The 12,877-nt window shown below is 40.3% G+C and overlaps 2 protein-coding genes across 2 annotated transcripts; both read right to left on the bottom strand.

The window, feature by feature from the left end:
- Positions 1-1,189: 1,189 nt before the first annotated feature.
- On the bottom strand, positions 1,190-3,621 carry LOC124205834 (gastric triacylglycerol lipase-like). Its single transcript, XM_046603356.1, has 9 exons — positions 3,256-3,621; positions 2,956-3,166; positions 2,835-2,861; positions 2,673-2,763; positions 2,356-2,602; positions 2,068-2,223; positions 1,896-1,980; positions 1,678-1,823; positions 1,190-1,606 (listed from the first exon to the last, which is right to left on the bottom strand). The coding sequence occupies exons 1-9, from the start codon at positions 3,457-3,459 to the stop codon at positions 1,427-1,429; spliced, it is 1,347 nt and encodes a 448-aa protein (XP_046459312.1). The 5' UTR covers positions 3,460-3,621; the 3' UTR covers positions 1,190-1,426.
- A 2,258-nt stretch (positions 3,622-5,879) lies between these two features.
- LOC124204253 lies at positions 5,880-7,466 on the bottom strand. The gene is made up of 3 exons (XM_046601298.1): positions 7,298-7,466; positions 6,679-7,232; positions 5,880-6,601 (listed from the first exon to the last, which is right to left on the bottom strand). Exons 1-3 carry the CDS (start codon positions 7,364-7,366, stop codon positions 5,998-6,000), a joined length of 1,227 nt encoding a protein of 408 aa, XP_046457254.1. The 5' UTR covers positions 7,367-7,466; the 3' UTR covers positions 5,880-5,997.
- Between the last annotated feature and the right edge of the window lie 5,411 nt (positions 7,467-12,877).

Below are 12,877 nucleotides of genomic sequence, written 5' to 3'. Positions count from 1 at the left end.
CCCACTGGTATTTTCTACTAATTAAGAATTCAATCTTTTTGAATAAAATCGAAAATGCGGTCGAGGTTTTTTATTTTTTAGCTCAACTCATGATAGAAATTCGAAACGGGTGACGTCCTAGTAACGGTGTAAGATGGATGTCAATAGCTGCGCGTAAATAATCAATTTTGTTATCTTATCAAGGAATCTGAAAAAAAAAACACGGATAACCTTCAAAAATAATTTCCCTGCTGTTTTGGCATGGGCCATGATGGGGGGGGGGGGGGGGGCTTTGGGATTTCCTCGATATTTCACTGGTGGGTTTTCACGCTTGGAATAAGGCATGAAAGAATTATGTGAGCGTTTTAAGGCTAGGGTTTACCGTACATCCGGGACTAGACTGTACCAGGTACGGAATAAATCTGCCGGGATGATTACAGCTATTACAATTTTTTGAACACAGACAGCATAGCTCGATTATGTATTGCCAATTTAGCGCTACAAAAGACAATGGTTCTAGGACAACAAATCGTGTTATTTTCTCATGTTCATATGTTGTGTTACCCAAGAGATTTTCGAATGCATTCACAAAATGTAACGAACCTTGAAGGGAGATTCGAGTTAAATTCGAATTTGGTTTGTCAACGTTGAGTAGAAATTTTCTTTTTATGTATACAAGTAGAACCACTATACTATAACCTAATGTTATGCATCGAGAACTAGTCCTCCAACCGTCTAGACCGGTTCCAGCCGCTCCTATTAGCTCGTCGATTAAGTAGAAGTGATGATATCGCAGCATAATAGACGTCGACACACTTCCATGAAGACGAGAAATGATCGATGAGCACATTACCAACAACATAGAATTACAACGTGAAAAGAAAAGGCCATACACACAAGTAATGGTATGCTTTCACATCTTTATAACTATATTGGCACAGAAGCCAATGGCCATTTATTACAGGAGATATGTGCCTGGCGTAATATTTGTGAATGCGGTTTTGAAACGAATTTCACACCTATATAGAAGCAAGTCAAAACGAATTAGAATTCCCGTTGCGATACAATCTTACGGGTTTCTGAAGCCATTTAAGCCGAATAACGTTGCACGCAGTCAAAACTGTTCATTTTTTTTCGATGATCTCCCGCTTGAATGACATCTACAATTTAATGTAAAAAAAAGAATTACCAAACAAATGTGCAAATCAGATATTTTTAATCAGAATTTATTTGATTTGATTGCATAATTTCATTCATATGATTGGCTTTGTTACATAGACGTTTCTAATAAAGACTCGAGAAGCAGAACATTTAGATTTGATAAAATTTGATACGCGTATGTAAAAGCAACAAGAGATATGGGGGGAAATTTAGATGCGACTGCCGAATTCTCGAGGTGACGAGCAATTCGCAATCGAGTGATTCCCAAAATGAGGTAATTCGCATTCTACTTCATCTGAACGGATTTCTTGTAGGCGAAAGGTGACGGTAACAAATCGATAACCGGAAGGTGAACCAATTCAGCCAGGCGAGGTGACCATATAAAATCTCCGTGACTGAACGTAGGACTGTCCACCCGAATAGCGGCTTTCAAGTTACCCAATCTCGGGATCAACCAAGCCACGTCCTGTTTAAAAAATAATGAAATCAAAATTTGCTGTAATATAATCGATAGAAAATAAAATTTGCAACACATACCTCATTTGGCGCAAACGGGTCATTGTCGGCGTGAACCAAATAGACGGGCACGGTCACTTGGGTGAGATTGTACTCGGGCGGGTAAGTCGTTCCGTACCGCTCCAAATTTTCCGCTGGTCCGTAGTCGAAGTAAAGGAATGATTCCCCTGTAAGAAATAAAACAGAAATCGAGATTAAAAGAAATCGGATTGGCTATTACAAAAATAACAATTCTGTACCGGAGTTATAATTTTGAAAGAAATGGGCCATGGTATTGGCTGAACCACCGGCTGGGTAATGTCCCGCCAACCGAAAGACGTCAGCCTGCAACACATAACCAAAAGAAGAACCCCGTGAGAAATTTTAAAAAATTTCGTTACCTGACCATTTTTTCTATTTTGCGAAACAGACCTCTTTGTACAGCTCCGAGTAGCCGAATATCTGGAAGAGAATATGTCTGCCGAATTCGATACCGAAGTGAGAAGTCTCTCCGATGAGACGAGTCACTTGGTGTACAAAACCGTCGTTCCTGTGGACCTCACCAATTCCCAGCAGCTGCTGAAAAAACTGCGGTCAAACGTTACAACATGAGCTTTCCTTTAGCCAAGGTCGGACTCGTGTTTAACTAACACAAACTTCTATGACACTGCACAAACGGGGTGTACGAAAAAAATTGAATGCATTGTGTGTAGAACTTACTTGATAGGGCTTTACGAATGGCGCCATGAATCGAAAAAAGTTACTTAAATGGGCAACACTGACAGTTGGCCCGAGCCCAAACATGACTTCCACTTTGTCGTTCAATTGCGGATGTTCGATGGCGCCCATGAAAAACGCGCTAACGCCCAGCGAATATCCAAAATAGGCGGCCAATTTTTCTTGTCCTGTTGCATTCAAGACGTAATCGATGCTGGCAGGGATGTCATACTTACCCATTTCATCCCAACTATGACATGATGTTTTTTTAGAACCGAATTAGAATAAAACTATCGGCGAATTATTGACTAGCAACTTACGAATAGTTCCAGAATTCTCTGTCAGTGTCCGGATTCAGAGAAATGTGTTTCCTAGAATAAACGTTTCCTCTGCTGTTTCCCAACCATACATCTTAACGATAAAGTTACATAACAAATTTAATTACTAGTATTCGAATTATCAAATCATCATAAATAAATTACCATATCCGTGATCGGCCAGAATGTAGGCTAGATGGTGAAATTTTGATCAAGTCACATTTGAAAATACTTTAAGAAGATACAGCAGCTTAATTATGTAATAGGTTTAAAAAGGGGGACTTGCCTAGTGAATTGTTGGACGCGCTCAACAGCCAGAAATGATCTGTGGCCATCATGCCGTGCTGGAGGAACACGGGTTTTCGGTGAATTGTGCTGTTTTCGAATCGAGTTTCCCGTTTTCCGAAAGGAATACGATGGAGTTCAAGGATGTACCCATCATCGGTGACAACGTGATGGATTTCTATGGGATAGCCTCGATAGGCAATGATTTCTGGCTGCAATTTAGAAAGCAAATAAACTTTTACTATTCATTCAATCAACACAAATTAAAGCCTCGTAATGAAAAGAAGTTATTTGTTTTTACTGTTGTCATGAAGCACTCTGGTTCTTTGATCACGCTGCGCTCCAGCGAGGGGTGGAGGATGTGCTGGAACATTTCTTTGATTTGCGTCAAGGGGTTATTGATAAAGGGCGACAAAATAGTGCGGGTGTCAAGAGTCAAGAAACAGTACACAACCATAAAACTCGCAAGAGATTGGAAAAATGTCGAAGTTTTCGAATTCTTCATTTTCAAAAATTAAAACGAACACAAAATGTTACGTAACAACTTCCTCGACGATACAAATGTTCCAGCACAGGCTTCCAGCCCAATAAGATCAAGACTTGTGTATAGACTCTCGCCTAGACTACTGCTGGCCACGAAGTGATTTTTTTGAGACTGGAAACACTCTTACTTACTTAATATCTATATATACGAGAATTCTTGCAGAGAGGCATGTGCCGTGGAGAGAGAGAGAGAGAGAGAAAAAAAACGGTTAAACCAACCACCTGAGATATCCTCCCCCTTTTTTTCTCCTCCCCTTTGTCTTCTCGCAACCAAGCCTGTGCCGGCCTGTGCTGCTCCTCTAGTCCGTATGCACGCAAATGAGGGCGAGGTCATCTCACCTGATGGTATTTTAGTAAATTTGTATGGAAAGTAATGAACACTATCAGTGAACACTATAATGCCTTATACGCACCTAAAATACAGCAGCCAGATATAAAGATATCGGGTATCAATATTATTGCGTAATAGAACGTACCGATTATCAAGGGAGAAAAAACACAAGAGGTCCGCAACTCAAATTTGCTTTTTGTTTTTATTTGTTAATTTTTTTTCTTTTTTTAATTTTGAGATAGGCTTTATTCCTTCAAGCAAAAATAAAAGGTAAGGAAGGTTAAGAGTATAGGGATGAGGAGGAAGGTGAAGAGTCGTTCACGCGCCTCCCTTCTTTTAGCCTTTAATGTAAATTTCCATTTCTTCTTTCCATTATTCAATTTTCTTTGCTTTTCTTCCTTTTTTATTGAGTAAATTTGAGTTGCGAACCCCTTGAAAAACAACACCGTCATGAGCAAATATTGTCGTTTCGTGTCCTTCGTTCCTCTTAATTAACAAGGAAAAAAAATTTTTTTTCTCCAGAAACATCGATGAAACGGCGTGTTATTTCATCAATATCCTGTTCTCCCATGAGCTACTAAATAAAGGCGTTGAATCGACGCAATAATAGGTTGAATTGAACTGACGAAATCCCTATAAATATTATAGTAGTTCTGAATTTTGTTTTTCAAGGCTGAAGTGAAAGTGGGCAAGGAGCCACGAATCTCGGGGACTCCATGGGTGCACCGTACCCCGCATACATTCTTCTTGGTAAAGAAAACGCCACTCTTGGCCGCCTGGGCTTGCAACAAACAAGACCAAACACTCACAAGAAGAAAGAAAGAAAAAAATAAAAAATAGAAAAATAAAGGATAAATAAATATAATAATAATAACGAAAGGGAAAGTGGGTTCTCTCGGTCTTCGAAACTAGGTGGCTTGCGCACATTGGTTAGTTTCTAGCTTTAACTCTGTTTATACGATATTGTTCTTCTTCCTCCAAGGCCAAAATTCCAGATTGAGGTTATTAACTGATGCCCGCTTTCGCTGCTGACGTTGCTGTAATTATCGACCAACCAACTATGAGATAATGGACAGGCCACAAGTGTGATTGACCGCTTGGTGTAATCATAAACAAAGCTAGCTAACTGGCACGTGTGTGTCTACCTGCCGTCATCGCGGGTTGACGGAAAGAGCCGCATTTACCAATATCTCCTTTCTAATAAGCCTCAATGCGAACGAAATTCGCGATCGCCCGCAAACACGAAACCACCCCATACCATGCAATGCGACGTTATCGCAAGTTAAGTAATGGACGAGACGGAGATTTATGGACTCTTACATTTATTTATTTTATGACGGAACAGAATTGACTCGACGACTCCTTTGCGTTTATATTATTCTCGTGAAATCGTAAAGAAGGGACTGGGACCCCTTTTGGGTTCAACATCATCCCCCCAATGTCCTTCGATGTTAAAAAAACCTAGGAGAAGACCTCGAGGGCACTATTTTTATGTGATAACAGCAATTGCATCATAGGTCTAATATTTTTTTAAAGTAAGTCTCCCGCCACCCGGCAGATGGCTCTCGCGCGAGTGTGTACGAAACGACTGAGCTGTCATGTCGAATCAGTCGAATAGTAGAGGAAATCGCGCGGCTCGTTGTAGGAAAAGAGTTACTATTTCTGCGTATTCTTGTGCTTCTTCCGCCCTTGGATAGTTTAACTCGATTCGCTCATACTTGACAATGACAAGAGCACAGAGCAGTCAGCCCTTCAATTTCCTTAGACGACCACTGAACCTTCTGGACTAGCGAAAAGCCGGGGTTTAGGTTTTACTGCAATTCTGGAGTGCCGACACTAGTTTGCTCATACCAGCTTGATTCATTCCTTATAATGTAATTTCACTATTGCAATAAACATGCTCAATTTTCACATTGGTTGTCTAATTTTGTACAATCCCCATTTTGTCTGCTAGAAAGAATTCAATGATCAGTTGTTTGAATTGACATCAGGTAGCACTAATAAATCTTGTGGATGAATGCAAAAAAATCAAATTATTGTTAAATATGAAATGAGAAATAAAATAAATGTATTTTATAACCCCAAATTTTCCTTCTTCCCAAAACTCTCAAAACAATTTCAACAGGGCACATTAAATCAAGCTTAACATCCCTAACAGTATTTTTCATTCTAATTCACTGTTAGTTTGTTTAAATTTTTCTGTTGTTGCCCGTGACAATTTAGAGAATCATTCAATGGTGAATAAAGGCCCATCATACAAACTTCTTTTAATTCTTTTCCCCTGTAGACATCTCCTGGCTTGTGCATCCAAGTGAAAGGTATTTGATCCCATTCCCTTAGTGCTTTTTCAAAAACAGGGTTATCCTTTTTATCTAGGGGCAGCAACAATGGGTAATCAAATGTAAGAAGATAATAAAAATCAATTTGTTTCTTTGATATTTCAGCTCCGAGTAAACCAGCGATATGATTCAAACTTCTCATGTAATGCTCATACTGGTCGCATTGAAAAAGATTTGTCTCTTTTGTTTTAACTTCTTTTGAAATTTGTATCATTGTCTTGAAGCATTCTTTATCTTCAGGGGCAAGAAAGTGTTTTTCAGCCTTTTCACATAATCTTTTTGCTGTATTTTGTACTTCCTGATGAGTTGGAGCAGATTTTTCATTGGATTTCTCCCATTTTTCTAAATGCCCTAGTATCATATGGTAGGCTATGAACGTGTCCTCACGCATTGTGTGGTGTATCACTTGTTTTCGATAACTTTCCTCAATTGACCTATGTATAAAAAATAAAAATCATGGTTAAAAATGACAACAAGAGTTATTTTTATGCTGGTTCTCTTGGTTTCTTACAGAATATAACAACAGCTGCCACAATTAGGATGCCATCCAAAAGTTATTCCATCTTTGGCCATGTATTTAAGCACATTCAATTGATCGTGTCTTTTCTCCATTCCGCTTTTTCGTAGCATTTTATAGTATTTCTCACTGAACTGAATCCCATGGCGAAGTAACAGTTTTACAATTTCATCTCGTACGACGTTTTTTACGTCACTTTTAAATAGATAAAAGAGTGCATTCTCTGAATTAAATGATTTCGAATCGATATCTATTCCGTTTTCAATTAAAAGGATTATCAAATCAATTAGATCTTCTTTTTGATAATGTCCACATAATAAATGCAGAACATTCTTTCCGTCTTTGTTCTTAGAATTGACGTCAGCCCCATTCTGGATTAGTATGCGAACTATTTCCACCAAATTTTCATTGCCATTCTTTTCCGGATCTGCCAAATGTAGAAGTGGAGTCAGTCCTTTTTCATCTACTAAGTTAATATCCATTCCTTCCTGAATCAGTAATTTGATTTCTTCAACACTTGGATAGGTATCTTTATTGAAGATTGACATCTGAAAAGTTTAGAAAACAGTGTTTGGTCTAAACTCTTGTAATATGTTTATTAACATTTAGTTACTTTGGTTGGTTTGAGTTGCTGAGTGACATCTGTAGATGTAATTCGCTTCTCTGGCTCACTTTCCAACATTTCTGGATAAGATCATCACGCAAGCACGCAAGTGTTTAACATGGGTGCACTGATCGCAACAAGCCGCAGCGTTAAATGACGTTTCGTAAACAAAACAAACAGACTAACGCCATGTGTATGCGGCGGCCTTTTTGTGAACCATAGTGGCAAAAATTTTTTTTTTGCGAATTTAAAAGCTGAATAGGCCTAACTTTAGAACTATTAAACAAATTGGCAAGCAACTTTTAAATTCTTGTAAATTATTATCTTAAAAATTTTTGTAAAAAAAAATAAAAAATTTAGGACCATTCCATTACTATATTGTATAATGAATTTACGGAGGGACTATCCGCCATAAAGTCCCTTGTAAACACCTTTTGGGCTTTGGCGCCTTTTGGTAACTTGATGAAATTTAAATTTTAGGCCTAGTCCATCGCAGTTCGCAGTTATTTTTATTATTAGAACATCGTTAATGCTATCATGTTCAAACTTAGCAGTATGATTAATAAAAATATGAGGAACATTTCGTTGCATTCAAAACAATTATATTTCCGTACATTCACTCAATTTAATTACATTGTCTAATTTTTACATTTTGTTTTGAAATTTTTAAACAGTAAACATTAACATTTCACAGGAGGGTTTTTACTACAAATATAGATAATTAAAAATAACGAAGTTCACGAAAAAAAAAATCTCGTGATGCAATTTGTTCCCGGTACCGGTTAAAATAGAGGCTATTCACCTCGCGGTTTCGCGAGTCAATTGTTTCGATGTCCGCCATTGTAGTAGGTTGTTTTGGTTGTCTGTATCGGCTGAAACTGTGTTTTCCCAATACAAAGTGCGGCAGTGGCCTAGAGTGGCACGGAATCTCCAATCTAATCATCTCCATCTAATTATAACGCCATTCGATAGAGCTCGTTAAGCCGATTCGAATGGTGTATGGGAAAGTTTGTGCAAATGAACGCATCCCTGAGTAAATCGACTTTAAAGTTTTTGGTTTACCGGGCTTCCGTAGCGTCCTTGGCCGCCCCTTTGCGCACCCCTGAGCCCACCCCTCGTCCCTTGAGGGATCACCCCTATTTTATTTCGAGGTACCTGAGAGCCTTTTTTCGAAAAATTTTTGCCCGCCACCGGAATCAAACTCGGAATATGCTTGCTCAACATGTACTACCAGCCGCGTACTATAACCACTACACCATGGAAGTTGTGGAAAGACGGACTTCAAATACATAAAATTATTTCCTCTAGCTAAAATTCATGTGGGGCCACGGACACACAAGCCACCAGCCACAACACATAAGGTCAGGAGAGCATTCTGTTTAACTACCGTTTTCCAGGGGTAGCAAATGGGGGGTAGCGAGTGTCGGCCTTATGGGTAGCCAGTGTCGGGTAGCCAGTGTCGGGGTAGCCAGTGTCGACCCCCCAGGTAGCCAGTGTCGCGGGTAGCAGGTGTCGTTTTCGCAGATCCTCTTGCACTGGCAAATGTGAGTTAGCTTTGATTTTTTTCTTTTTTCTTGTTGGGGTAGTTGATGAGATTAAATTAAATTAAAAATTATGAGATGAAAATGACAGGAAGTCAAGAGGGCTGGAAGGCCCGCCTCTGGTGGCTGAGGGTGGAACCTGGGGCTGGGTATGATATCCGATTGTCGTCGTCTGGGCTCTGGACGTTAGTCGCGTGTTTGATCTCGTTATGCCGTTATGGAAGGAGGGAGTGCAACAGCGTTCTTTCTTTCTGAGTTTGTGCTTGTGTTTTTGTTTGTGTTGATAGACCGGAGGTGATTGTTGACTATAGAACTGCTGCTGGAGGGGGGAGCAGGTGGGTGAGTCGAATAAGGCGCTGATTAGTGATCGGGGCACTTTGGGTACCCGAGTTCTCTCCTGGAGATCATAACTCACCTGCAGCACTCGCTGCACTCACTAGCACTCGCATGGATAGCTTTCTTTGGAGTGGATGCGGAACTTAGTCTGAGGGATTTGCTAGAAGCTTAACTATGGTAACACGTTTTTTTAAAAATTATTATTATGAGGAGATCTGGCGGCTAGATTTGTCACCAGAAGGCTTTTACTGATACCAGGCTTTCTTGGTTTGCGAATTTTTCCGTATTTCATGTCAAATAATATTCTCCCCACTTAACTTCATTTAACTTAACTTTAATCCCTCTTGATTCACCCCTCTCCTTCCGTGTTGCTCAACCCCCTCCTTTGTCTTCAACACCCTCTAGCTATAACAGATTCGCCTGTCTTTTGTTTTATTGTCTAAACGTTTGTCACCACCTTGTCTGAACTTGTCTTATCAGTCTTGTCTGGACGTTCAACACGTCGAGTCCTTTCTCAACCCCTTCTTCTCCCCCCCTAATTGTTCAGTCCGCACCCTCGTTTCGACAACGATCAGTCGCACATTTCTGAGCTCTCAATTTCAGATTGTTCTAACCTAGCGAATTCATCTTAAAAATACACAACGTAGGACCTTATCTTAAAAGTGTTTCACCTCTCATTTTGAAACACAAATATTTCTCGGAGCCGTGATTCCCATCTCTAGATTTTACGACAACGCTTAGAAATTTTACAGAAATTGATAGCTTTGAATCTGTGATGGTTTTACATGTATTTAGGCATTCAAATGAATCATTTCAAAACAATCACCATTTTTGTACTCACAATTAATTTACTGACTTAAAAATAAAAAAGAATCTACTCATTATCAATATACAATTCTACTTTATAAATTATTTAAAAAACAGCCCGCTTTAGGTCTAATGGTCTATCCAAAGTATCCATTCATTCCAGTGACAATTATTCTAATCGAATCACGCGCATTGTAGTAACACCTGTTAGACATTTTCCATTTCTTTGGAAATATTTATAATTCAGAAACCTCAAATTAAACCAACAACATTGTATAATATGTTGAACATTATATATTATAGAAACTATTTACCGTGCCAGAAGCACATCACATTCCCCTCGATAATTAAATTTTCTTAAGTGACTTTCTATGATGCGGAAATCGGCAGTTTTAGTTCTGGCATTGTTTCTTCATTATAAATCAGCGTAAAGTTGGGTTGCGTTTCGAGATTCTGCTGTACATCTAGCAGCAAAATCACGCTGACGCGCTTTTGATGAAAATCTAATAAAGACCGACATAGTTCTTTCAACTTCAGTCTCAATAGGTTATGAAATTTTAATACTTACTGGCAAATCTTCTTTATGAGTCTAGTAAATCCAACAAAGGTTGGGTGTCTTTGATACAATTGTGTGTAGTTTCATTCCTGATAACTATTATTCTGCTAAAATGAACATAAATACTTCTCAGGAATTTCGGATTTTTTAATTGTTTGGCTGACAGGAAAAGCTTTGCATTGTTATCGGAATATCTTATAATTTCAAGTGGACCTTTCTGCGAAAGGAGTACACTCTTAGTTCCCCACTTGTTTGTATTTGGATCCAAGTGACTTCCTGTCCAAGTGGTCTTTCGATTTCCTATCCATTCGAGGAGAATATTTGCGAATTCAAACAGCCAGGCGTGGACTTTGACGCCCCTTCTATTTTCTCTCGAATCCCAGTAGGTCCCATTTAACAATACAAAATTTTCGTTAGCAAACCCCCCGATTTAGGAGTTAAACCTGCCATTAATAACTTTATTTGAATGCCTTCTTGAAATAAGCCTCTTATTAGGCTGCGTAACAAAAATTAAACTGTCAAACTGAAGATTCCAGATTTTGTGATTTGTCTGCTCGATTTTTTTTTTTTTTTTTTTTTTATAAAGGGCATGGACTAGGAGGCCGAGTATTGCCCAGTGTATTGCACCCGGTTCAAGCAGTTTTTACATTTGTACATGGGGTGATCGTCGAAGTAATAATACATATACATTGTTGTGAGGAAAAAGGGCCTGACGGCAGCTTCGGGTCAGGCAGACCGGTGGCAACACCAGGATGTACAGAAGGCGTACCTGTCCGGCTTGGTTGAACCTTCAAGACCACCGGCCGGTCGTCGCCGGCATAGCTACAGTACCCCCTAGGTGACCACGGCTGCAGTTACCGAAGCCCCGTCCTGACACATCTATTATGTTTGGAGAGTAAACGGATCGGAAGGACGGAACGTGGCCACAGCGGAGGGTTGGCCGTGGAGAAATGTTTAAAAGCAAATTCGGAGAAGTAAAAATGCGACGGCATCCCGTTGACACAGTGCCGGTCTGTGTGCGGGAGCAGTGCCGCAAGTGCAGTGAGAACGGTGTCTGTCCGTCCGCGGGCTGAGGCCAGAGCAGAAACAGGCGTTTCTGGGCCCAAGCCGTATGACCGAGCAGAAATAAAATACAGAGAAACTAGTGGCCTACATTCATGTAAATAAGAGAATTACGATTTTTTTGTTCGATTTTGCTCGTCTTGCGAGATAGGCGCTTAGTGCAGAGAAGAAAATCGACTAACGCGTTCCAGAGAAGGTTGCACTGTGAGAATATTTCGAAATTGGGGGGCCATGGGTGGCCGCTAGAAGAGACCGCGCTGACTAAATTTAGCCTGAAAGAGGAGTAGGTGGGGCAGTGAACAATGAAGTGATGAATAGACTCCACCGGGGCGCCGCATTGGCATGAGGCTGAGAGGGAGAATCCAAAACGAAATTGATGCGAGTTTAAGTAGCAGTGGCCAGTGATTATTTGGGTGGTAGTTGCATTGGTCCTTCGGTTCAAGAGTGCTTTGGCAGACCATACTGACGGGAAAAAAGCTTTGGCACACGCATTAGTAGACAAGGAGGACCACTCATCATTCCAGGTGCTCCATACTTTCGACCTGATCATATGCTTTACATGGTTTGAAGAGAAAGGCACGGATAAAGTAATGAGTAGAGAGGGTGATTGAGCCCAGTGTCGAGCCAAATCAAGACCCAGAGATTGACCATTTGTGGCCGTAAAAACATGACAGAAACTGCCATATTCCAGTAGCTGGGTGAGGTTGCTCGCTTCGGTCGAACTGAGCGAAGTGGCTGGTTGTACGAATGCCAGCATTTCAGAAACAAAGATGTCACACGCAGAGAACGACTGCCTAAACTCGCTCACTCTCTCCAGGGCTGCCGAAAAGGCAAGGCTCATAGCGGTGCGGGCTGATATTGATGGAGGGAATGAGAGATTAAGGATATCTAGAACAGCACACGAGTCGGTGAACACAACGCAAAAGCCAGCTATACCACGCTTGTGGTAGACACAAATAAACAATGGAGTGTGCTGGGGACAAGCTGATGTAGAGGAACAACCGTAGAAAAAAGTGGAGAGTTGTAGAGGAGAATTCTCCATGGTGGATAGTTGGTAAGAGAAGGGAGACTGGTACGAGACAACGTGTAGCCTTTGCTCATGAAGGGGAGACGCTGGGAAATGAAATTGCGCGATGATTTGGAGAAGCACAGATCAGTCGAACTCGAGAGGAGACGCAAGGTGGAAATTTCAAGAATTCTGAGGTCAAGAGGAAGCAGATTGGAGAGAAAGATCAGGGATTCTGTAGGGGCTGTTTTAAACGCAAATTCATAATAAATAAACTACAA

Source organism: Daphnia pulex, chromosome 10, assembly GCF_021134715.1.
Source record: "Daphnia pulex isolate KAP4 chromosome 10, ASM2113471v1".
Classification (NCBI taxonomy): Eukaryota; Metazoa; Arthropoda; class Branchiopoda; order Diplostraca; family Daphniidae; genus Daphnia; species Daphnia pulex.
Note: the sequence above shows the minus strand (reverse complement) of the source record. Positions and strands in the feature narration are given on the sequence as shown.